This window comes from Coturnix japonica, chromosome 13 (genome assembly GCF_054131305.1).
Source record: "Coturnix japonica strain WE chromosome 13, WE-NBRP24, whole genome shotgun sequence".
Lineage (NCBI taxonomy): Eukaryota > Metazoa > Chordata > Aves > Galliformes > Phasianidae > Coturnix > Coturnix japonica.
In genome coordinates, this window is record NC_140675.1 from 16,648,250 (window position 1) to 16,671,844 (window position 23,595).

A 23,595-nucleotide genomic window follows, 5' to 3' on the forward strand; every position below is an offset into this window, starting at 1 on the left:
CTAATTCAGGATTATTGCAGTAGTTCAGAGGAATTCTACAAACCTGCCAGTTGCTTTGATAATTCATAAGACTGTAATCCTGTGATTCTATGTTCATCAAAGAAGCCTGCCATGTTTGGCTAGTCCACGGCAGCTATAAATCCAGTTTCTATTGTTCTCTTCCATCTTCTTCTAATTCTTAGCAGTTTATTTAAACCTACAAAACGTGAGAACGCTTTTTGCCCCCTGAAGCAGCTGCACTGAAATTACAAGTTAATTGATTCATCTTTACCTGCCTGAGGTTTGTGCACGGCTCTGAGCCTTTCAGGCTTTCTGTCTTATCCTGGAGCTAATGCTCACTGCCAACCTCTGCAAACAACTGGGAAAGAGTCATATTTTTCAACTTTCCTAGATTTTGCAGCCTCAGTTTTCATAAGCCTGTCTTGAAAAAATATTTAAAGTTGTTTGAAAATTCTTCCAAAATCAGTTTGTCAGGAAGTCTACCTTCTCATGATGGAAGAGGCTGTTTGCCCTCACTATGAGGGTTTCATTTGTGGCTTACTCCCTGCCCACACTCCAGGGGCACATCGTGTTCTGAAGCTGTACTTTGCAAGGAAAAGTGCTTCTGTAATCAGCACATGGTGAAGAGATAATTAAGCCTTGAGAGGCTATAAGATTTATGTTGGAAATCGAGAAAATATATTCCGAAAACGAACTTGTATTTGTAGAAAGCAAGACTTTTTTCAGAGCAATCAAAAAATTGATTTACAGCTCAGGCATTGGGCAGTAATGCAGAAACCTTCAGCCCTCAGCCTCTGTCAGAAAAGTACCTCATGTCTTTAAATCATTTTACATAGTGGTATTTTTTGTGACCTTCTAGACATAGCAGAGAGAAAGTCCCCCAAGGTAAAGCTGTCTGTGCATTCAGAGCCTCCCTCCTTCCTCACTGTGCACCTACTGCAACTGATGCCATGCTGCATGGGGAAGCTGGAAAGGGTCTGCTGCCAGTGAGCAAAATTGTGTCATGCTTTTCTGTCCCAACATGTTCCTCGACTGCTGGAAGGCAAGCTGCATATAAAGAGAGTGATTTCTAAGGCAGCACAAAGCTTTGACTGGAAGTCTTTAGCAAAGGTATCTTTTTTTTTTTTTGACTGTGTCTGGAAGAAGAGCTGATGACTATATTTTCTGTTTGCTAGCATGCATACATTTCATATGCTTACACTGCAAAAAGAAACAATAAATTGCAAAATAAGCAGACGCCAAACTTCAGAGCATGTTGTAATTGTGGCAGTCTTGCTGCCACAGCATCACTGCCCACCAGGAGGAGCACGGCCTGCCGGTACTCGGCCTGATCCATGGCATCTCTGGGCTGGAGTTGTCCTTCCCCTTAGATAACTGCAGGGCTCTGAAACCATGAGATCAAATGGTCATTGTCTGCTGAAGATTAGGAATGTTATAAGTATAGGAACATTATAAGTGTTAAGAGAGTGGCAGACATATTGTCTTCATTCTTGTGTGCCTACTCAAAATGCTGTCAGGCCTCACGTTGCAGGCCTCAGGCATGACCTCCTCCCCAGCCATCCCACTTCTGTTGCCCTTGGCACTAGGCTGCCTTATCTCATTTACAGGCTGAGATTGTGACACATCACCTTCCAGATGCTTAAAAATTGTTTTTTCCATATTAAACTATCCTTTCTAAAGAAGGAGCAGTCAGATTTTTAACATTAATTGGCTTGAACTAGGAATTAAGTCAACTGAGATTTAGAGGAGAATGGGGAAAGAAAGGAAATCATGACCTGGCTATTTCTTCCAGTGGTGGAATGAGCCACCTGTTGATTCTTCAAATTAACTATCTCACTAAATTTGATTTGATGACTTGGATGGTGACCATTGAGTGGATATCGTTGAAGGGGAGAAATAAAGTGCAGAAAGAAGTGAGAGAAACTTTGCTCTTCACTTTTTCATCACACCCAGAAACCTCATTCTTTTCTGGTGTAACAGGAAACAGATACATTTTTTATCTCCGGTGTCAAAGTTCTGCTATCTGATCTGCAAAAGTTAGGCTTCTGTATCACTCTGTTGATTAAATATTTAAGAACAAACATTGAATTTTGTGATGTATAGAAGTGTTCTTCTCTGTCAGTAGCCAAAATCTGATTTGCTTCCATCTTGCTCTGATCTGGGAATATAAATGAAAAGCTTTATCACTGAATAACAGCTGAAGATAAGCGACAAGTGTGACTTCAAACCCTGAACAGCCACGGAATTCATAACTGGTACGGACTGCGTATGGATACAACAAAACTGAAGTTGATGCCCTTGTATGTGTTTGTGCCACGGTGAATTTATTTTTACAATTCCCTTTCCATGAAGACAGAAGACAGGACCCAACTGTTTATAAACAGCATTCTGCCAGACTCTGTCATCTGCATCCCTTCAGAACATTTCAGCATTGCTCCGTAGCAACGTATTGCAGTTCTTTGGAGGCATGGTGCAGTGGGCTGAGGTGCCAGGAGGGCAGATGGGTGGTGAGCCTTCCTTCCACAGCTGTGGAGCCAGCTGTGTTCTGTGTCCTTCCCACTCCCCTGACTCCTAAGGGAAGTTTTAAAGAAGTAATAACTTATTTAGTTCATAATTGCCTCTGTATTCTGCTAGGTTTTTTTGTGTTACACATCTTAAATATTTTGGTTACGGATTTAGGGTAGTAATAAAAAACATACCTAAGTTTCGTCTTTTTTCTTTTAAATATTGTGTATGAATTTCTGTAGGTGTGGAGTGTCTTTGAGTTTTCTGCTGGCAGGTGAATGCCTTTCAAAATGGCCTTGTCTGCATATATGTGCACTTCTATTGGCTTCATCTGTGAAACAACCATGCCCAGTTATACCTTACTCTTGCTTAGTAGTGCTTCTTAAAAATTATCCATGAAAGGTACCTTCTCGTTTCCTTTCCTTATTGATTTTCTGTTTCCCTCTGTTTGCTGTGTTAGCTGTATATCTTAAAAAATCAGATCGTTCCATTCTTACATTGTAGGTAGGCAAGCTGAAAGACCTGAATTTTTACACAAGTTCCTTTACTCCTGCTGTGTTTCAGGTACACAAATAATATATTTGGAACTTCAAATGATAAATAAATAAATATTTATGATAGCTTTAAAGTATAATTTAATAGCTCTATCATATATGCTTTGATGCCTTCCTCTGTTTTAGCAAGGACTTCATTTCCACCTCATTGTTTATTTTTGGAAAGAAAGATAAAGAGTGTGTTAGGAAGACTGGTTAAGCCACAATTTCAGTCTTATTCATTATGTCATAATTGAATTAAACAGTTCTTGTAGATTTTATTCAGTGTTCTCTGTCATCATTTCTGTTGTATTTGGAGATCATTTTGCATCTCAGTATCTTTATTATCCATGCTGGGATGCAAAGATACAAAGATAGCAGGGCAAGACATTCTGTAGCTTGCTTTCTCCTGCTCTCAGTATTTTTTAACCGCATCCCTTAAAATAGAAATGCAAAACTATGTGTCCTACTTTCCCCTCACTAAAATAGATCCCTTTTGTTAATTTTAGATACAGCAGAGCAGGATATGTAATTAATGATATCAAAGAACCCATATGATATTCAACAGGGTCCTAACATCAAGGACAAAAGAAGTCTGACAACAGCTGTCCCTAATGATTTGGTTTGTAAAATGTTTTCTTTTATTTCAGGAAGTTGGATGCTTTCATCTATGATGCAGCAGTGCTGAATTACAAGGCTGGAAGAGATGAAGGCTGCAAACTTGTCACGATAGGCAGTGGATACATCTTTGCCACTACTGGCTATGGAATAGCACTTCAAAAAGGATCACCTTGGAAGAGACAAATTGATCTAGCCCTTCTTCAATTTGTTGGAGATGGTAGGGACCAATCTTTATTCTTTCCTTTTTCTGTATATGCAAAGTTAATTCAGTTTTAATAGCTCTGAGTGAGGAGTTTCATTTTTGTAGACAAGTTATCTTTCATTGTGGCCAAGATAGCTCTTCTATACCTATCTTGTAGGTAGAGGAATTAATGTGATTATTCTTACTGACAAGTTCTTTGAGATCTTCCTTATGGCAAGAAGAGAGATAGACTAACTAAAACTCTGGATGACTATAACTTGTCTTAAAATCCTTTGACTGTAAGTGACGAAAGGTCTCCCTCAGATCATTGTGGTGTGTGTTACGTTATGATTTTGAGTTTTTTACATAGATACATATGTTAACTTCACATTTCTTTGAGAAATAGAGGGTTTCATAGGAGAAGAAATGCACTCTTACAGCACATCATAGAGTAAATTTTTGTATTAGAGGACAGTTTAAATTGTCAATTGGACCTTAGCATTGTGGCCTCCTGTTCAATAAAAAACAACAAAAATACTCTAGACACTGATTTTCAAACTGGAGACAGTGAGTGTGTTTGTCTTCCAGCACATGGATTTTCTTTCTATTATAAGACTAAATCTCTGAAAGAGATGTAGTCATCATTACTGATGGATTTTGTCTGGTTTATAAGGAGGAATACAAGTGTCACCATTATTGATCTGCTGGATTTAGAGAGGCTTATGGAATAAACATTGCTTGCTTCTGCTAAGTAATGAATATATCACCCACACTGACTAGGTTTCAAGCAAAGAAATATTCTTTTATGTAGTAGGAATTAACTGGCTGAAGTCTTTGCTTTCTAATTTCTGAGTACTTTGTGCATAAAATATTTTTTCTATTTTTGTAACAGTATTAAGAAGTGTTAGGTGCTGTAATTCTGACCCTTTGGAATAGGGAGACAGAATCACAGAAGTGAAATTATTTGTCCCAAACTAAAGGAGAAAAAGCTGGCACAGCCAGAAAGAGGATCTGAGGTCTTTCTCTTTTATGGGCAAGCCCCTCTAGATGTTGCCAGAGAACATCACTGTGACTGTGATTCTTTTCACCTTGCATTTTCTTCCTGTTTACTCTTTCATTATTTTTCATAACTTTCCCATCCAACAAGAAGAAATGAAATGCCAGGGAAAGAAAATCAATGAAATAGAAGGTAAATTATTTCAAGCAGTTCCATTAAAAAACAAAACAAAACAAAACAAAAACCTAAAAATGGTAAATTTTATTGGTAATGCTTTTGTACTGATCAGTTTGTCTCCTGGTTATAGGGAATAAACAAAATGGATAGGAATGAAGAGGGAAAAATCTTATCGTGTATTTATGCTTTGACCTGTGAACTTACAGAGCATGTGAATGTTCATCTCACCAAACCATTTTTAGTAGCTGAAAATAAAACGATTGGGTTGTCTACAAAACCTGATATTAGAACTTCCATAGAAACAATTTACAGAATAGCATTAGATACATGACATAGCTTGTCATGAATGAGATCCTGTCATGAAAGTTTTGCTCCCATGTTCACCAACGTTTAGATTACTTCAGAAGATAAAAAAGCTTTATCTGCACAAGCCACATGCATTATGAAGGGGACATTTTTTGTGTGGTATTTTTCAGTACCTTTAGACAGCATTCTGAACAACCCTGGAATGCTAAAGTGATCACTTTCTCTTTTAACAAATCTCTAACCTATGGTTCAGCAAACTGGGCACTATGTAAGATGATAGCGGCTGGTCATATAGGATGGGAGTGATTAGATATGTTTCTTTTAGTCCCATAATTCTTTGCTGCCTCAACTCATTTCACTGCATCATAGATCTGGATGATAATTTTCAGAATTATATATATGTGTAAATACAAAGATTAATGTTGAGGTTGAAAGTTCTTCTACTGCTTTGTAAAGTGTACTATAGGTGAGCTGAAACAAAACACCAGGAAATTAAATGTAAAGAATTATTGCCTAGAACTCTCATGACCTGATATTTGTAAGCAGGGTTTAACTTCAGTAGTTCGATGAACAATCTTTTTTGCCATGAACTTATATAACTCTGTTTTGATGAATCAGAAGGAATAAATTCAGAGTTCAGGCCAGCGTCATTTTGCTGTATCACTGAAAATCGCTTTGAAGTTTTCCAGACTAAAAGCAAATATGTCTGGGGGGAAAGTTTCATCTTAGGATGAAACTCCTGGGAAATCCATGCTGAAGTCTGAATGAGGCTGGTTAAGTAAATAAGCATACAAAATGAAAATAGAAATACTTCTTTCACATGTGTTGTCTCTGCTGATTTTATTATGCCTATAAAGTAACAAAGTGGCTGGCAGTGTTGAATCATTATTTGGTATATGTAATAGAATATTTATCTCTATGGAATAGTTTCATTTAATGACTGTAAATCATAAATTCATAAATGTAAGAAAAATCCTAATTAGTTGAAAAGATGCAATTTATTGATATGATTGCTATGTTAAGGAGTGAAAGAGAGAACCTTTTGGATGATACTTGCTAGATATTTGGAGAAGAGCATGTCATTTGTTTAAAAGATTTGTTTAAAAGATTACAGAAATATAAAGATCAATTTCATTTCTTCTTTTATATTTACCCCATTCTGAGATCTTGAAATGCGTTTTTAGAACCTTCTGTTTCCTATGTAGGACATAGGTTTGTGTTAGATATAGCTTAAACCTTAGACTGAGTGTATTATTTGTATCTATGTGAGTTGGGTTCTGACACTAAGGACAGTTCTGCTGGGTGGACAGATTATACTGCCAAATGACAATTACATTGGTAAAGTGGAAAGGAATCAGGCTATAGGACGCCACATTTATTATTCTAATGAAGAGAAAAAGGAAGGTGGGGAAGGAACATGGAAAGGAGTTGCCCACGAATTTGAAGAATAGAAAATATCTGCAAACACAGTTATCCCCGAATTGTTTGATCACTTGGTCTGTGCAAGTTTGTATACATTGCTCACTTCATTGGAAGTTGAGATAAATATGATTTGTTATTAACGTTAATTACTTTGGATCACTGAGCCTTTTTAAAATACTGAGTTAGGAGTTTCTTTTTCTTATATAAATGATACAGGTGAAGCAAATTAGTGAGTGAATTTTCAGTTTTGTTCTGACTGTTTGTAAATCACATCTCATTATCTGTGCAGAATTGCAACTGACAATTAGAATCTGTGCTTTCATTTGAAATAGTGGATCATCAAGGTAATTCTCTAAAGTGCTGCTTGTGCTTTTTTATTTACTTAATTTTTTTGCTTGCTGTAGTCGCAAGAGGAGATTTTCATTTTTTTTAACTGAGAAATAAAAATGTTTCTACTGACACACAGAGGACTGTTCCTCAGTCTTCTGCTGAGAAATAGAAGCACTCAAAGATTCCAAAGCAACAAAAATGATACAGCTGCTGAGAAACAGCACCATCATTTTGTTTGGATCTTTCGCCCACAACAGCAGTGATGTGTCAGAACAAAGATGTTGTGCACTGGGGAGTTGCACGATACGTGCTTTGATTTCTCTTATAAACCTCTGTAAGGAGCAGCTGGGAAGGCTGACACGTCCAGTATCTAGCATGTTACCTTAGAAGCTGTCAACTGCTTTTTTAGTGTGTTAGCTTGCAGTTTGGTAAGTTCCACGTATGCTCAAACACACCGGCTGAGTAATTCAACACGTCTATAACTGTTAAACTGCTGCATGGCATTCATATTCCTCCAGCCTTCAACATTACAAACCTTCAGCCAGCTGCTCTAGCTTGGGCTGAGCGGTGTGATGTAAAGCAAAGCTGTACTTCAAAAAGTATACTGCAGAGTGCCTTGCAAGATGTTGCTTCTGAAATCTGCTACAGTGTCATGTGTTTAGGGTTTGGAGCAGAATCACTTTTGTTTCTCTTCTCTGTCTTTTGCATTTTTGAGTAAATGAGATTATTGCACTGCAAAAGACAAAGTTGCTTTGGGATTAAGAGAGTAAAAGGGCTTCAGAGAGTGGATAGGATGGCAGGAAGCCTTTAGCTGTGTGGATAAAAGACACGTGCATGCAGAAATAGCTGGAAATGGGTGACAGAAAAATACCACATAAAGAGGGCAAGGATGGAGAGGAGTGGAAGAATATCAGCCAGTTGACAAGATGGAGCTCCGAGTGCATGTGAGGGATTTGTAACCTGTTGTGCTACCTGCAGGCTGTGAACTCAGTTCAACAAGAGATCTAGGAAGAGATTGCCAGGAAAAGAAGGACAGATTGTATAGCTGTATTAAGCCTATAACCCTTAAAGCAGTAACCTTTAGAGCAATTAGAAACACAAAGATGTAAAGAAGAAAACTGGTTCTGGTTTAAATTCCTTCAGAGTCTGTTATCCCCTTCCTAATACCTTTAAATTCTGGTTAATCTTTATGTGTTTTTTGGATAGCTTAATGCACCAAGAGTTATTATCCTGCTTCTCACTCCTTAGGGGCAGTAGGTAACTGTGGAAATAAGATTTGCCCCCGTACATCTGGAAGAGGAAAGCGCTTTGCTATTTTTTTCTTCACATTTTAGCATAAACCTTCCAAATCTCAGTTATAAGGAAGTGTAGCAGAGTGATTCATGCTGGCTGTTAAAAACCAAGAAGGAAATACGTATGTGATTATATGGACATACTTTCAGTGCGTGCTGCTTAGGCAGAATACACCCACAATCCCAGTGATTTTCTGTTTATATATTTAGTGTCCTCCTTAAGCAGTGGGTGGAACAAATGTGACTGGAGAGTGTGAGTGTATAAGAGGAGGCTGTTTGTGTAGCTGAACAGGAGTGAGAGGGATTGTAATATTGAAAGTCGTGCTTAACGGTTTTGTTAATTCATCTGTCACTAATAGGGGCATGCAGAGCACAGTCATTAACTCACCATAAGTTTATCACTATCAGTCATCTGTGTTCCTCTTAGTACATTTACAAGGGGAAATAACTCAGAAAATTCCCATGGTAAGAGATTGTTTTAGGGGTTCCAAGCTGAATTCAAGAGGTCGTGGTGCTTTTATATAATATCTTTCATGCAGTGCACTGTATGGTTCACATAACTAGGTCAGATTGAAACTGATGAGCTTATTGAACCAAACACACATCAACCTATTTGGCTTCTGACTCCTCTGTTCAGGGTAAAGAGCCTCTTACGCTGGGGTCTGCAGATGATGGAATGCTGCCTTCCTCCTCAGGCGCTGGTGGGAGCTGACACCATTGTGTCTGTCTCCAAATTGAAAATGGTCCCCGTTGTCCACTGTGAAAAGCAGGTGATTGTGTGAGCGCAGCCACTGAATTTTGAACCTTATGCCCTACATTTGCCCAATGCAAACATACGTATTTAACCCCTTTATTCAAGACCTACAACTTGTATATGTTGATTTTCTGTATTCTTTGCATGCTTGCTCCTCAGGCTGAGGAGAAAAAACTCAGATTAGCACTATTTGCAGTTTACTGGCAGCCTGTGGCTTTGCATGCTCTGCTGTCACATGCACTGTGACCTGTGCCACAGTGACCTCCTCCTGCGCTGCGCCTCGTGCAGTCCTGGGGTGTGCTAAAACCAGAGGGCTGCTGTAAATCACCAATAGAACAAAACAAAATTCCATTATTACTATTATTTTTGGAATCCAGAAGGGATATGAAATAGATTTCTTCTCTCTTTGTGTAAGAATAATTAAATAGATTAAAATTAAGGTAAGAACTTGATGGAAAAATTCCCCCAGAGTAGGTAAGCAGGTAGCTGAGGCAGCCTGTGAATCATCAGTGATTATCTCCAGCATTCCAGGGAGGATGGGAAGAAGCCTATGGGGTTAAAGTAGAGTGGAAAAACACCTGACTCCCAAGGAAAAAATTAATAACTCTGTGAGCTGAATAGGCTTCAATGCATATAAAAAATTAAAGCACAATGTTTAACATTTTGATCATTTGAGCATAAGAAGAGAATCAGAATAAAGCGGTAGATTTTTCACTTATAGTTGTTGTAAGATTATTGTATGTTGCTAATCTGATAGATAGGTTTTTGCAGAGAATGTGGCGAAGTCAAATAACCAAATTGTAAATATTTCACAAGGAGCATTCCTGTTTCCTTTTCCACTTAGTCGGGTCTTTGACTGTCACTGCTGTTTGTAAATAGCTGCTTACTCTTCCCTCCCATAACTTTGATTTAATGGCTTCTTGACAGGCATTTCTCATGTGTAGAGTCAATTCCAAAGTCATATCTCTGTGGTTATTATTTCTTCCATTTCCCTCCATGAAACACCCTGTCCAAATTCCTGCTAGTGTCTGCTCCCCGCTGGGAGCTGGCTGAAAGCAGCACAGCTTCTAATAGCATGCAGTGCCTCGGACTTGTGTGTGATATTTTGGACTGCCACGAGTCTGTGGTTAGTCTGGCTGTGCTCCAAATCCAGCCCAGGTTTGGCTTGCTTCCCAAGAGTGAATGAAGATTAAAGAAAGGAAATCATGCTTCAATTTTGGGGTGGTTCTACCAGGCTGAAGCTCTCCCCAGTACTGCACTGGCTGAGGCTTTTTGGTGCTGCTTAGCAATTCTGGGGAGGAGGGTGAAAGCGCTGTCTTGTGTCTGTGGGCAAAGAGATGGAGGCACTACCAGGGCTGCAGTAGCACTTCTGATGTCTGCTAATTATAAACTATGGAAGAGCACAATTGGTTTTGGCATCAGGAAGATACAGGGTTAGATTCTGCACTCTCTGCCCCTTTTCTCCACGCTCATATCCTCAGGAAGAAGGGGGAGAGGATGCTCAGGTGCCATTCAAGTTTCAGAGGTCCCATTTCCTTTACTAAAGTGGGGCAGCATGTTAATTTTGTAACTTACTTTTAAAGTAAGCAGCAAAGAAGGTTATCATCATTTTTGTTCTCTTTTTGGATGTAATCATAAAACTTTGTGCTTGTTTATTTCTGGCAAGTGTTTAACTAGGGAGCTATTACAGTGATAATGAAGCATTTTTTCTTTTAACCAAGTAGGAGGAACACATCAGACAAATGTTGAAAAAAAGTTCTTTCCCTTAAAAAACAAACAGGTGGAAAAGTTACTGCCAAACTACTTTTCTGTACGTGAATTTGGAGAATGATGGCTTATGTAGGCTGGGGTTTGTGGGGCTTTTTGTTTGTTTGTTTGCTTTTGATAAATAATGTGATTATCAGTATGTGTGCTTCCTCCTGGATGCAGGTATAAATGTGGGGGGTATAAACGCCCCCACACTTTATTGATAGATTTACATATACATGCACCTGAATGCCAGCCTAATCTGTCCATTTCTAGATAATATCATTTAATAAACATGACAGTCCAATGATTCATAGTGCTTTAGGATCTGTAAAATTGTACTGCATTACTTTTAGCTGCTAATTATCAGTCATTTCTGTCACTATCAGATATAATGAAAGGGCTCTTACAACAGCAGGATCTGTGAGACTCTGGGATGCTTTGTTCTTCATAGATTACCAGGGCGCTGACACTTAACTCAGACAAGCCCAGTTTGTTTCCTTAGTGATGTTTTTGGAAAGGTTAGTGGATTATCAATAGTCACTTCAGTTGTACAAGCCAAAGGGAAGAAACACATGGGAAACTAATGAAAAAGAGGTTTAAAAGTCCTCCCTGAATTTTGTTATGAACTGTAAAAGGGCACAGCAGTCAAATCAAATTGATGTTTGACAGTCCTGAGAGATGTGCATTTTCATGTGGGAAATAATGAGGGGTGATTGTCAGAGCTTCAGCTACTAACGCCCAAACAAGAAATATCACTGTCTTTGGACTGGAATTTTTTTCTGTTCCAGAGCCTGTGAGTTTTATTCAGAGACCCTGGGGAGGGCTTGAAAGGTGGACCCTTATCCTCAATGGAGCGATCCGTTGAGGCTTATCATGTGTACATAAATACCAAACAAATCCAAATGTTCCAAGATAAAGAAGTGCAACAACCCCCAAATAGCTCTGTGCTGATTGTGCAATATCCATACTGTTACAATTAATAATTTATTGTGCTTATTTCCTGGATTAGAAGCCTTTTAAATATTCATTAGAATTGACTTTCTTCTTAGGGGATGTGCTGAGATGTTTTGAAGATTGAGCACTGTCATTTGGCAGAAGTCACATGGCCTTTGTCAGGTGTAGAGGTTCAATTCATGCTTCAAGCACAAAACTAAACTCAGAATTAACTCGACACTGAATGATCTCTTGCAGATTTGTGAAGTGCCTTTCCTGAAATGCCCCAGTACTTGTCTTTTCTGCTTCAGTATTTCCTTCATATTCCCTAAGAACCCGTTTCTCTATTACAGTCTTGCTTTCCACTTCCAACTTACGCATTCAAATTATCTGTGGGCTGCAGCTTTCCCATTGCCCAGGCACTCTGTCCTTTTAAAATTCTCTTGCACAGCAAGTCATTGATCTTTGAGTCTGGCTTGAAGGTAGCTGAAAAGTCAGTATAGCTTTTAGTCATTTTTTCCTGATCTTTACTCCAATGCTGTGTGAATTACAGTATAGAAGGTGCATTTCCTAATTCCTCTGCAAGGATTAGGGATCAGTAGCATGTGAATTCTTACCCCAAATGGAAGCTATATCCTGAAATGTTTTGGCCATCTCTAATGCCTGCAGTATTATCTAGACAGAAGTCCATGCCTATTATTAAAAATAATAATAGATTTACTCAGCTGACTGTATTCCAGAGAGAGTAAAAAGACGTATGTATGCATTTGCAATGCTATAGAAAGTAGAACAGCAATAATGTTTGAAAATATCATCTGTTGCAATATGAAAAAACAATCTTTGCAGTAAAAAATGCTATTTCTTGTGCATCTCTGTCCATGTTGGGAGCTGCTCCTAAATGATAGCATCCTTCATCAAAGGCCAGATCTCTTCTGGGAAATACAGATGCTAAGACCAACGATATGCAACAGAGAGAGGGAGCTGATCTGCTTCCCTAGTTTTAAGTAAAGTAAATGGTTTAATTACAGTAAGATGCTGTGTAGCCAGAACCAGAAAACAGGACTGCTCTGTTTCAGATGTGATGGTGCTGTTTGTTTTCCTGGTGCTGCTCAGGAGGCAGCAGCAAAAGGCCAAAGGAGACTCCATGAGAGCAGTGGTGGGTGGGGAGCAGAGAAGGGTGTGCATGACACAGCCAGAGGGAAGCTGAAAGGGAGCATGGAACAGAAAACAAATTGCATCTTCTTTTTCTAAAGTGCTTGTAGAAAACAAAGTGATTGAAAACAAAATCTCTGGATCAGTTTAGGTATTAGTGAAACACAGCCACGAGAAGAAATATGATGGATAACTGCAGCAGCAATGGCCCAGTGCATCATCCAGGGCAGCCAAATGCTGAACCTTGCTGTTATTGCTTATGCTGATCTTGATAATTTGTCATTTAATCTTTTTTGATTGGATTTTCTGTGTTTCATCATTCAAGACCATCTGTCTGAGTTAGGAGACTGGTGTGTAAAAAACATAAGGGATCTGTGGATGTAAACTATATGCACACATAGGTGCATGGAATGTAAGGTCTTTAAGAAGGTTCACAAATGAGGCTTCACAAATGAGGCATCAAAAGGTGATGCATTTTTCAGCTTGCAAAGATTTTCTAATATTGTGACAATTAATTTTTTGCATTCTAATGATTTTGACTCCTTGCTCTCCCTAGGGGAAATGGAAGAGTTAGAAACCCTGTGGCTGACTGGTATTTGCCACAATGAGAAGAACGAAGTCATGAGCAGCCAGCTGGATATTGACAACATGGCAGGAGTGTTTTACATGCTTGCAGCAGCCATGGCACTCAGTTTAATAACTTTTGTCTGGGAGCACTTATTTTACTGGAAGCTTAGATTCTGCTTCACTGGAATCTGCTCTGATAGACCAGGATTATTGTTCTCAATCAGCAGGGTTAGTATTCTTTGCATTTCACCCCTTCAGGCAATTAACAGTATGAGCATTGCCTCCCTAATACATCACTTTTCTTTGTATTCCCACTTGGACATTTGAAATACTTGTTTACAGCACTGACAAAATGATCTATGGCCTTATTATGTTCTGGCACTCCATGGGAAGTCTTTTCTCCAATGGATTATTCTACCAGATTAATTATTGTATGTCAGGATAATTGTTAATCAAATGCTAAAAATGTAATATATTTAAGGGAAATTTTGATGAAGGAAAGGCAGACTCCTTATATTCAAGAAGACTCACCCTTCCTACCCTCCTCCCACCCCAGAAAAAAATAACAAAAACCAAAACCAACCCCAACAACCAACAAAATAAGCACTGTTGTCTGGAATCAGCATGGGAGGCCAGCACAGACCACTGGTTCGTAAAATGCTGGTAATCCTTTTCCTTTACATTGCCAGAAATTATTTTTCCATCTAGGTCTAAACAAATGCTACAAGAATAGGTATATACCATTTAGTCATTAGATAAGCAATGTTTTATTGCCAGTGAAATTGAAAGTATTTAAAATTTACATCTAGTAATTGCATTTGTTTTCTATAATTCTTATTACAGGGTATTTACAGCTGCATTCATGGAGTACACATTGAAGAAAAAAAGAAGTCTCCTGACTTTACATTGACCAATTCCCAAACCAACATGTTAAAACTACTACGAACAGCTAAAAATATGACCAATATAAATCCTTCAAGAATTAACTCCCCCAAAAGAACAGCTGATTTTATTCAGAGGGGTTCCTTGATTATGGACATGGTCATGGATAAGGGAAACTTGATCTTCTCTGATAACAGATCCTTTCAGACAAAGGACAACTTTTTTGGTGAAAATATGAGTGAACTGCAGACGCTTCCTGGCAATCGACACAAGGACAATCTTAACAACTATGTTTTCCAAGGTCAGCACCCTCTCACGCTGAATGAGTCCAACCCAAATACAGTAGAGGTTGCAGTAACAACAGAAGCAAAAGTGAACTCCAGACCCAGGCAACTTTGGAGGAAATCTGTTGAATCTTTACGTCAAGAATCTGTACGTCAGAGTCAAGGTTCCCAGAGGGAAAACGGGTCAGATGAAAACCGGCAGCTTTCAGTGAAAAGCCAAAGATATCTTCCTGAAGAGATTGTCCATTCAGATGTATCAGAGACATCAAGCCGAGCTACTTGCCATATGGAACCTGAAAACAACAATAAGCACCACAAAACCAAGGACAATTTTAAAAAAAGAACAGTAGCATCAAAATACCCAAAAGACTGTAGTGAAGTGGAACTGACATATCTGAAAACCAAACAGAGCTCTCCACGGGATAAAATCTACACAATTGATGCTGATAAGGAGCCAGGATTCCGCTTGGACACACCCCAGTACATTGAAAACATTGTCCTTCCAGAAACTGTAGAGTATCCTGATATTTATCAAGATCACAATGACAACTACAGGAAAGCAGAACATGCTAACAGGACTCCCTTGCATAATGAAGACAGTCTTCCAAATAATGATCAGTATAAACTTTATGCAAAGCACTACACTTTAAAAGATAAAAATGCTTCCCTAGTTGACATGAATGATAGATACAGACAGAATTCTACCCACTGTAGGAGCTGTCTTTCCAATTTGCCCACTTATGCGGGACATTTTTCAGGCAGATCTCCCTATAAATGTGATGCATGTTTGCGGATGGGGAACCTCTATGATATTGAGGAAGATCAGATGCTGCAGGACACAACGAACTTATCACTTCCTGAAGAAATATATGACCATAGTTGGTCACAGAATAATGCTCTGCAATATCATAAAAAAAACAAGTTGAGGATTAGCAGGCAACATTCTTTTGATAATATTGCTGATAAGTCCAGGGAAATTGATCTTGGAAGACCTTCTCGTAGTATAAGCTTGAAAGATAAAGAGAAGTTTCTCCAAAGTAGTCCATATGCAAGCATGTTTAGTGTTCCCTCAAGCAAACTGTTGAGCAACAAAGCCTCACTTTTAACTCATGCTCTGGAGGACAGTAAGAGGAGCAAGTCCCTGTATCCCGTTCACTCAGAAGATAATCCCTTTCTGCACTCGTATCGTGATGACCAGCACTTATCTCTTAGGCGAAATCCAGCTGATCTTTATAAATATTCGTTACCAACCAGAGGAAGAAATGATAATTATTTCAGGTCATCCATAAAGTCTACAGCATCATACTGTTCCAGGGATGGTCGGATCCATAATGACATGTACATTTCAGAGCATGTTTTGCCTTATGTTGCAAATAGGAATAGTGTGTACTCAACTCCAAGGGTTTTAAATTCCTGTAGCAATAGACGTGTGTATAAGAAAATGCCTAGCATTGAATCAGATGTTTAAATTTTCCATGAACACTTATCTATAGGGAAAAATAGTTGCCACCATCTTAGAGGGAGAATATTTCCTTTAACAGTACCCTGCTGTAGTAAATGATATGTAAAACTCTCCCTTTTCCAGTGTACTTTTGTACATGAATAGGTAAACTTAGTATGCTCTCAACCACCTTTTTGAAATGTGTCTTGTTGAAAAGGAGAAAAAAACAGCCATTTATGTATGTTTTATATAAATGGCAAGCTGTACTGAAATAGCCCCAATATATGTTGGCAACTATGCTATTTTGTATCTGATTATTTTATATAATTTTGGTTTTTCTAATTTCTGTTGCTAAGTATCATTCAATGTACTTTTGTCCTTAGAAATGTTTAATGATTTTCTAGTACCGGATAAGCAATATGGTATGCATGTAGTATGACACAGACAAAAAGAATTAGGAATGCATTTGCTAAGTTACAAAAATAAGACTCTTTAAAAGAGAACAGAGAGCTAGGCTTTCAAAAGTATATTTTAGCTTCATAATCATTTTCAAAGTTAAAAAAAAAAAAAAAAAAATCCAACCCAAACCCCAGGACCTTAATTACCAAAATACAGTGTGTTAGCACAAAATTAGTATGTTCATTGTAGACTGACAGAGAATAAATGGGAAGACTGTAGGCCCAAACATGTGAACTGCTGTGTACCAAAAGGAAGCCCTGTGGATTTTGGTTAATGTTAATGTGCAAATACTTTTCTTATATTTCACATGCACTTGCCGTTAGAAACTAAGTTTATTGAAAAGTCTGCAGTCATCTTGTCAAAAAATTCACAGCTGCCTAATCCAGAGTATATATTTTTAGCTATCAATATATGTCACTTATTGTGGAGTGTTGGACTTCATTAGTAACCTTGAGACCTAATAAGTATGCAAGTTTGCATTTGCCCCTTACTGGTGATTACTCAGGGCTGTATAGTATTTATTTTATTCCTTCACTTCCCAAACCAAATCCCAACCCACCATAGTTCTTTGTTGATAGGATATTAGTGACATCTAATTAACTATATGTTAGTATTACTAAAGCTGTTAATATGGTATCAAACACCAACAGCCATATGTTTAGTGTAATCAGCAAGGAATGCAGTGCCATTTATTTGCATACACCATGAAGGATTAATGCCTTTTGTGGGCCTTCTTCTTTCTGGAATATCATGCATATTTGTTGAACATCAGACCTCTTTTTTTTCTTTTTTTACCTCTCTAATCAAATCTGTCCTATAAATTGAATATATGCACACATCATCACTCACTGGTATGCAAAAATATTTACATTACAAGGCTGTATTCTTATATGACTTTTATTTCTAGTAAAAATCAATCAGCATATTTCAGAAACAAAATGTGTGCTATGCACCCTTCCTCATCTCCCATAGCCATAAGGGAGCATGGAAGGGAAAAGGGGAAGACTTTCATGAGTAGAGTGTACAGTTGTAAATTGTATTTAGATTAAAGAAGTAAATTGCTAATATATTTAAATACAGAAAGCTTCAGCAGGAGGTTCTCTCCCATTGTCCTGCTATTCTAAGAATTGTTCTGATTTTATTTATTTACTTTTCCATGTATAGCAAGTTTAGATTATTAGATTATTCCTTAGATTTCACTGAAAATCAGTGAACAGGAAAACCATTACCACTGTGAATTGGAAAATGTAAATATTACCCTGACTTTTCCCTAAACAAAAGTTATTTTCAATAGAATCATATTTACATCAGCTGTAATTGTATATCTGCAAATCAGAGGTACAGTATGCAAGTTGTTTAGTTTGGAGTAGCATCCTTCAGACGAGAGCTGCAAATGGCAGGTATTATAAATGACACACAGTGATAGTCAGAATACGGCTTATTGAATTTTTGTTTACAATTCTCTTATTAAACAGATTTGATCTGGCTTTAACTATTAAATGGTCCACAATGAATTCTTGATATTTACAAATGTATTTGTACTCTCGTCAAAATGGTGAAGGATGATATTTTTGAAGGAATGAAATGCAATGGGATTTGGGTTTTCCAAATCCCTTCCCAGCTTCCAAAAATCTCAGCATACCTTGTTATATTTATGTTCAGAATGTTCAGAAAGCATATCCTATGGGCATTCTGTCCAGAGCAAATACTGTTTTAGTATTTCTTGTTCAACATTTGGTCACAATTCTTGGCCCTGATTTACATGATACGCTTTCTGGCTTCTTGCTGGCTCTGGTTTTCATAAAAGGAAGATCCTTGACTACCCTTACAGAGATTCTATCTCAGGAATAGCTGTGCAAACCAAGCAGAGCTAGGATGTTTATGGATGGGATGAGCACTACTTTTCACAATCAGAACCCCTTTCCTATATGTATACATATGTGTACCTTATTCATCTTAGCTCCATAGGAAAATGCACTAAAGACATAAGCATTGTTGTAATGAGTGTAATTAAAATATTTAAGGCAAATTTTAATTTCCCATCTAAATCACAGTAGATTAAACGAGGTCTCGAGTACTTTGAACCACCTGTGTTTTTCAGCAAATCATCTGTTTGCTGGTATCACACCAAAAACTACCATGCAAGTTACTGGGAATTTTACCAAGTGAATCATAAAACTCCATGGTGGGTCTTGTCTTTCACATCATCTGAAAGCACTCTGAACACTGTCTGCTCACTCCAAGTCTTTTGTAACTTCATCTTTATCTGCAACTAGACACCCATGCTTCAATATATAGAGAAGTACTGTATGTAAAACTCCGGGAAAGAAAAGTTCCCATTTACAACATTTTCTAAATAAACTGTTGAGATCCAAATGCAAACATGCTAAACCCAGGTGGATATTTATCCTTCTGTGAAATGTTCAGGCAAATTAGCTAAAAAGAACTATACTGCAGTGCTTGTTTTTTTCTGATTTGAGAAGATTTCTGATGAGTGTAGAGATTGGTTATCTACAAATACGAAATACAATCCCACACCAAACCAAATTAAAGAGACAGAGGGAAGACTTGATAATGTTGCACAGCAGTTGTTCACATGGAAATAAACTATGCTGCCTTAAAAGAACAAGAAAGAAAGAGATTTTAAAAAGTGGATGTTGAACGTAGAGGGATAAGAATCATGCATGCATTTGCGGTTTTGAACTTGGCATGTAATATGACTGATTGAAGGGGGAAGAAAAGGTTATGGTGCAGGGTTTTAGCTGAGTAGCTAGTGTGGTTGCTGATGTATACATGTAAAGAGGAAGAAACTGAGAAATTGAAGGAAAAGCTTTAACAGTAGAGCCACAAGCCACAGCTTGTGAGGCTCAGCTGTAGGGCATATGGAACTCTGAATATTGCCTGAGCTTTGTTGATATATTTGCACTGACTTTCAATGAAATTGAGATCAAGACTTTCTGTATTTCCCTCTCTCTCACTCTAGCTGCTGCTATACTTGAAGAGGAGAAAAGAATCTTCCTGCATAAGTGGCCATCCTTTCTGTACCTTTCTGGATGGTGCTGGTGACTTGTTACATTTTCCTGATTACAGCTCTAGCAGATTGTTGGTCATTCCTATCACCAAGATTTCCCGTGACTCCAGCTGGAACTGAATCAGGCTGTAAATGATATGGGCCATTCTTGGTAGCATGTCCCGTAGTGTTACACTGCTCCTGGACGACAACTTTTATGGAGGCAGGATATTGAATTGCTGAGGAATGGAGTAGGTACATGGAGGTAAAAACAGCTATGTAGACATTCCTGCCTCTTGCTTTTTTCCTCTTTTAAAGACATTGTAGAATTTCTTCATGTTTTTGTCTTCCCCTTTTCACCACAGTACATTTTCCTTTTCCTTTCAAATGAATTTTGTGTTCTGCTTGTGTTTTGTAGAGCAGTGTAGCCACCCACTAACTTAAAAGCATGGAAATAAGATACTTTAATATATAAGGTAAAATTAAGGAAATTAAGCGTTCTTTGTATTTCTGGAAATTTTCATTTAATGTTTTGGCAGCTTTTGCTCAGAATTCTTTATTTTGCTACTTTAGAAGTTCAGTTAGGAAAAAGAGTGCTGTGGACACACTGAATCCAAATCACCGCCAGCTCACCGTGTTTTGGCAGCATCTCATGAACATGTCTCGCTCTTTGTGGTCTTCCAGGAACACTTAGTTAAATTAAGGCTCACAATAAAGCTAAAGAAAAATAGTGGGTCCTTTATATATTTATTTATTTATTCCTGGTGAAAACAGTTCTTTTTTTACACATTTCCAAAGGTAGCAAAAGCCTGAGATGTGGAGTGTTTGGGTTACTCTGCTGGAAGGCAGAGGTCTTTGTGTTGTCAGTGTAGGGAGAGAAAGAGAGAGAAAGCTCCCTCCTGATGGCAGTCAGAGCATTGGAGGCTTGGAAGCAGTTGTGTTGCTGATGTGTCCTGAAAGCATTTATCTCTCTCTGCAGACATTTTAGGAAGCATGGGTGCCTAATTAGAGATGTGTTTAGTAGAGTAATGGACTATTTATCCCAGCCTAAAAATCTGTTCAGTTGAATCTGTGTGTGCCAGTTTACACCATGCAGATCATATGGATTCCTGTACTTATTCAGTATCTGCTGAAGTTGCACCTGTCTGCTGTGGATTCTGCAGTACTTCCAACCTGAACAGTATCACCATTTTCTTTATACCCTGTCACTAATCAGCATGAAATAAAAGTGTTAGCATCTCTTCCCTGCAGAATAACTTGCTATTTTTATATTTCTTCTGTGTAGCATATGCATCTTAAGATACAGTGATGGGGAAGATTTTAGTACTGTTCCTTCCCTTGCTGGGTTCACCAACACAGAACAGAACAGGATTTATGATACAGGTCTTAGAGTCAGTCTGGATTTAGGAAGAATTAAAGAGGTGGATCTTTTTGTTGCTTTACTTTGAATTTAACATGTTGTATATGAAACCTAGTGAAAACAGATATTTTATTATAAAGTCCTCTCAGTTAAAAGAGAAAAGCATCTATTGCGTGGCTCAGGTAGTTTGTGTTAAGTGTTAATCATCACATTCTGTGCTTCTGTCAAAATGGAGTGTCATGAATCCACTTGCTAAACTTTGCCTTTCCCAGCTCTAGTTCTATTTTATCTGAAATATCCTTCTGATGTAGGTGTATTTCCTGCATAGTGCAATCTGGTTTACAACATAGAAACAGTCTTCTGGTGACATGCTTAATTTGCTTGTTTTACTCATGTTAATTTTTTAATCTAAACCTTTTTCCTATTGAGAGCAGAACCTTCTAATTCGTGCTGAAGGACCTTCTGAAAGAGTGTAAAGGCCTTTCAAAGCATGACTTTATGGTATGAGCCATTTCCCTGCTCAGTTGAGCCTGTACCACCTTGCTTAAACATATTAGCAAAACGCTAGTAGTGGTTGTCAATAGGAGGGAGCACAATTTAATCCCTGCTGTGTGCTTATTTGTGGATGTAAATGCAAGTACAGACAGATAAAGGTTATGATATAGAAAAGACTCCACCTGTTCTGGCTGAAGTCTCCTGCAGAGCTCTGGTTAAGTTACACAGGAGTAGCCTCAAGACCATCCTGTCTCTTCCATCGTTCTGATCGTGCCGACTTCTCTGTCTCATGTGCACATATTGTACGTAGTGTAAAATTCTTGTTGACACTCAGCTGTCATTGTGAAATTAATCCCATTTCCACCTGTTCGCCTTCATTGCAGTGTAGCAGCAATGTCTGTGGGATGTAGAGGTGGTTGTTTGCGTTCACTGTTGTCTGCTCCTCTGTTCAGTGGGAGCAGAAATGCTGCCTTGCTTCTCTCTGCTCTGCTGGGGGAGGGTTACTGCACTGCTTGTAAATAAGTCCCTCAATCAAATTGAGCTTTTCATTTAATTTAATTTTTTTGCCCTTCTTCACTAGACCTGCATATGGAGTACTTTATTTAAGTATATGTACTCTTTGGTTTGATTACAAGCGTGCATCTCCCTGCCGTGCAGCAAGAATGCACTCTGTTGCCTTGCAGGTTCAGGAGCTGTTTGGTTACATCCTGCAGGATGTATCTACCCTGGTTAAAACTGTTCTTAAAATGAATGCCAATCTAAACAGTTGTAAGAATCCGCTGCTGATTATGTGATGATGTTGTCATATCTATAATTTAAGAAGCAGAGATAACAGAAGTAAAATTAAGTTACCTCAATATTTACCAGGCTTTTGTTGTTTTGCACTTAAATATTTTACTCCTTTTCCTCAATTTTTTACCTGTATTAAATTAGTAGAGAATATAACTATGCTGTAACTTTGTCATGCAATATCTTTATTAGCAGGTAACCACACTGAATAGAGTACTGCATATTTAAAAGAGAGATGATTTTTGACTCTCCAGCTCTTCAAAAGTAGTGGTGATCAGCAGTTATACTCTTAGATGTTTCAGTCTTTCCCTTTTGTAATTAGTATTTGTTTTCACTGATATTTCAAAAATTGTAATTCTATGTGCACGTTCTAAAGCTGTGAAAATAAATACCGGTAAATATTACGATACTTATTCAGTGCACTGTAAAGTTCCAAGTGAGATGATAATTTGCCTGGGAATTAATGAAGGTTTCCTCACTTCTCACAAATGGTCCTGAGCTTTAATGTGGGCAAATGGTAATATTTATAGTTATATGAAATTTTAATGGAGAACGTCTTGTTTTGCACTCCTAGAACTATTAGAAGAAATGATATGTTTTTCTGAACAACTGAATTATGATCATACATTTTTAATTTAAGTATTGTACATTGCCATACATAGGAATAGCCTGCTTGAAGAGATTTGTGTTAGTCATCACTGCAGGATTCTTTAGACTGAGAATAATTCATTAAGGCTGTTTTAAAATGGCATTTAATGGCAAAAAACAGTTTGGAAATATATTTTGGCTTCTGTTTCTTACTGTATTTGGACTCATACTTCTGCAATTGAAGGCCCTCACAAGGTTCCTGTGCCCTCTGCTAGGGGGAAGGTGGCTTCTCTGGTTCATTGATAGAACGATATTAGAGGAGTCAAGGAAAGAATGTGGAGTACATGTTGGTCAATATTTGAAGCGTAAATTATGTTCAACGTGGAAAAAAAGAAGGAAGGAAATTGGAGGTTCACAGTTATCCAGACCAGTGAATGGTCTGTAATGGGCAGCAGAGTGTGGTTTCTGGAAGCTAATTTTTAATGATGGTGATTTGAATCCTGCTGGAGTTTATAGATCACCGAAAAGAAAAAGAGAGTTTCTTATTTCTTTTTGTTTTTTAAGCCAAAGTCTTTATATTGTCATACGAGGTTTTACAGGAAAATGGGCCAAAGAATACAATTAAATATGCAAAAGGTTAATCCTATGGAAATGGATATGCTGTCATCTTGATGTGCAAAAGCATATCAGTGGTAATAGGAACAATGCGTGTAATTTTCCTGTATATTGCTATGTAGGTTGCACTATTTTGAAAGATACAAGCCTGAT

General features: G+C 38.0%; 1 protein-coding gene across 4 annotated transcripts in view; it reads left to right on the plus strand.

The window, feature by feature from the left end:
- GRIN2A (glutamate ionotropic receptor NMDA type subunit 2A) overlaps nt 1-22,648 on the plus strand; it is a 127,664-nt gene extending 105,016 nt beyond the window's left edge. For 2 of the 4 annotated variants that reach the window (XM_015877139.3, XM_085514756.1), the window contains 3 exons: nt 3,689-3,876; nt 13,509-13,747; nt 14,363-18,077. In XM_015877139.3, the coding sequence (XP_015732625.1) occupies nt 3,689-3,876; nt 13,509-13,747; nt 14,363-16,153 (2,218 nt within the window). In that variant the 3' untranslated portion in view covers nt 16,154-18,077. Of the gene's footprint in view, nt 1-3,688; nt 3,877-13,508; nt 13,748-14,362; nt 18,078-19,568 lie in introns of those variants that run through there. The other 2 variants (XM_085514757.1, XM_085514758.1) reach the window with 2 other exon arrangements.
- The last annotated feature ends 947 nt before the right edge of the window (nt 22,649-23,595 follow it).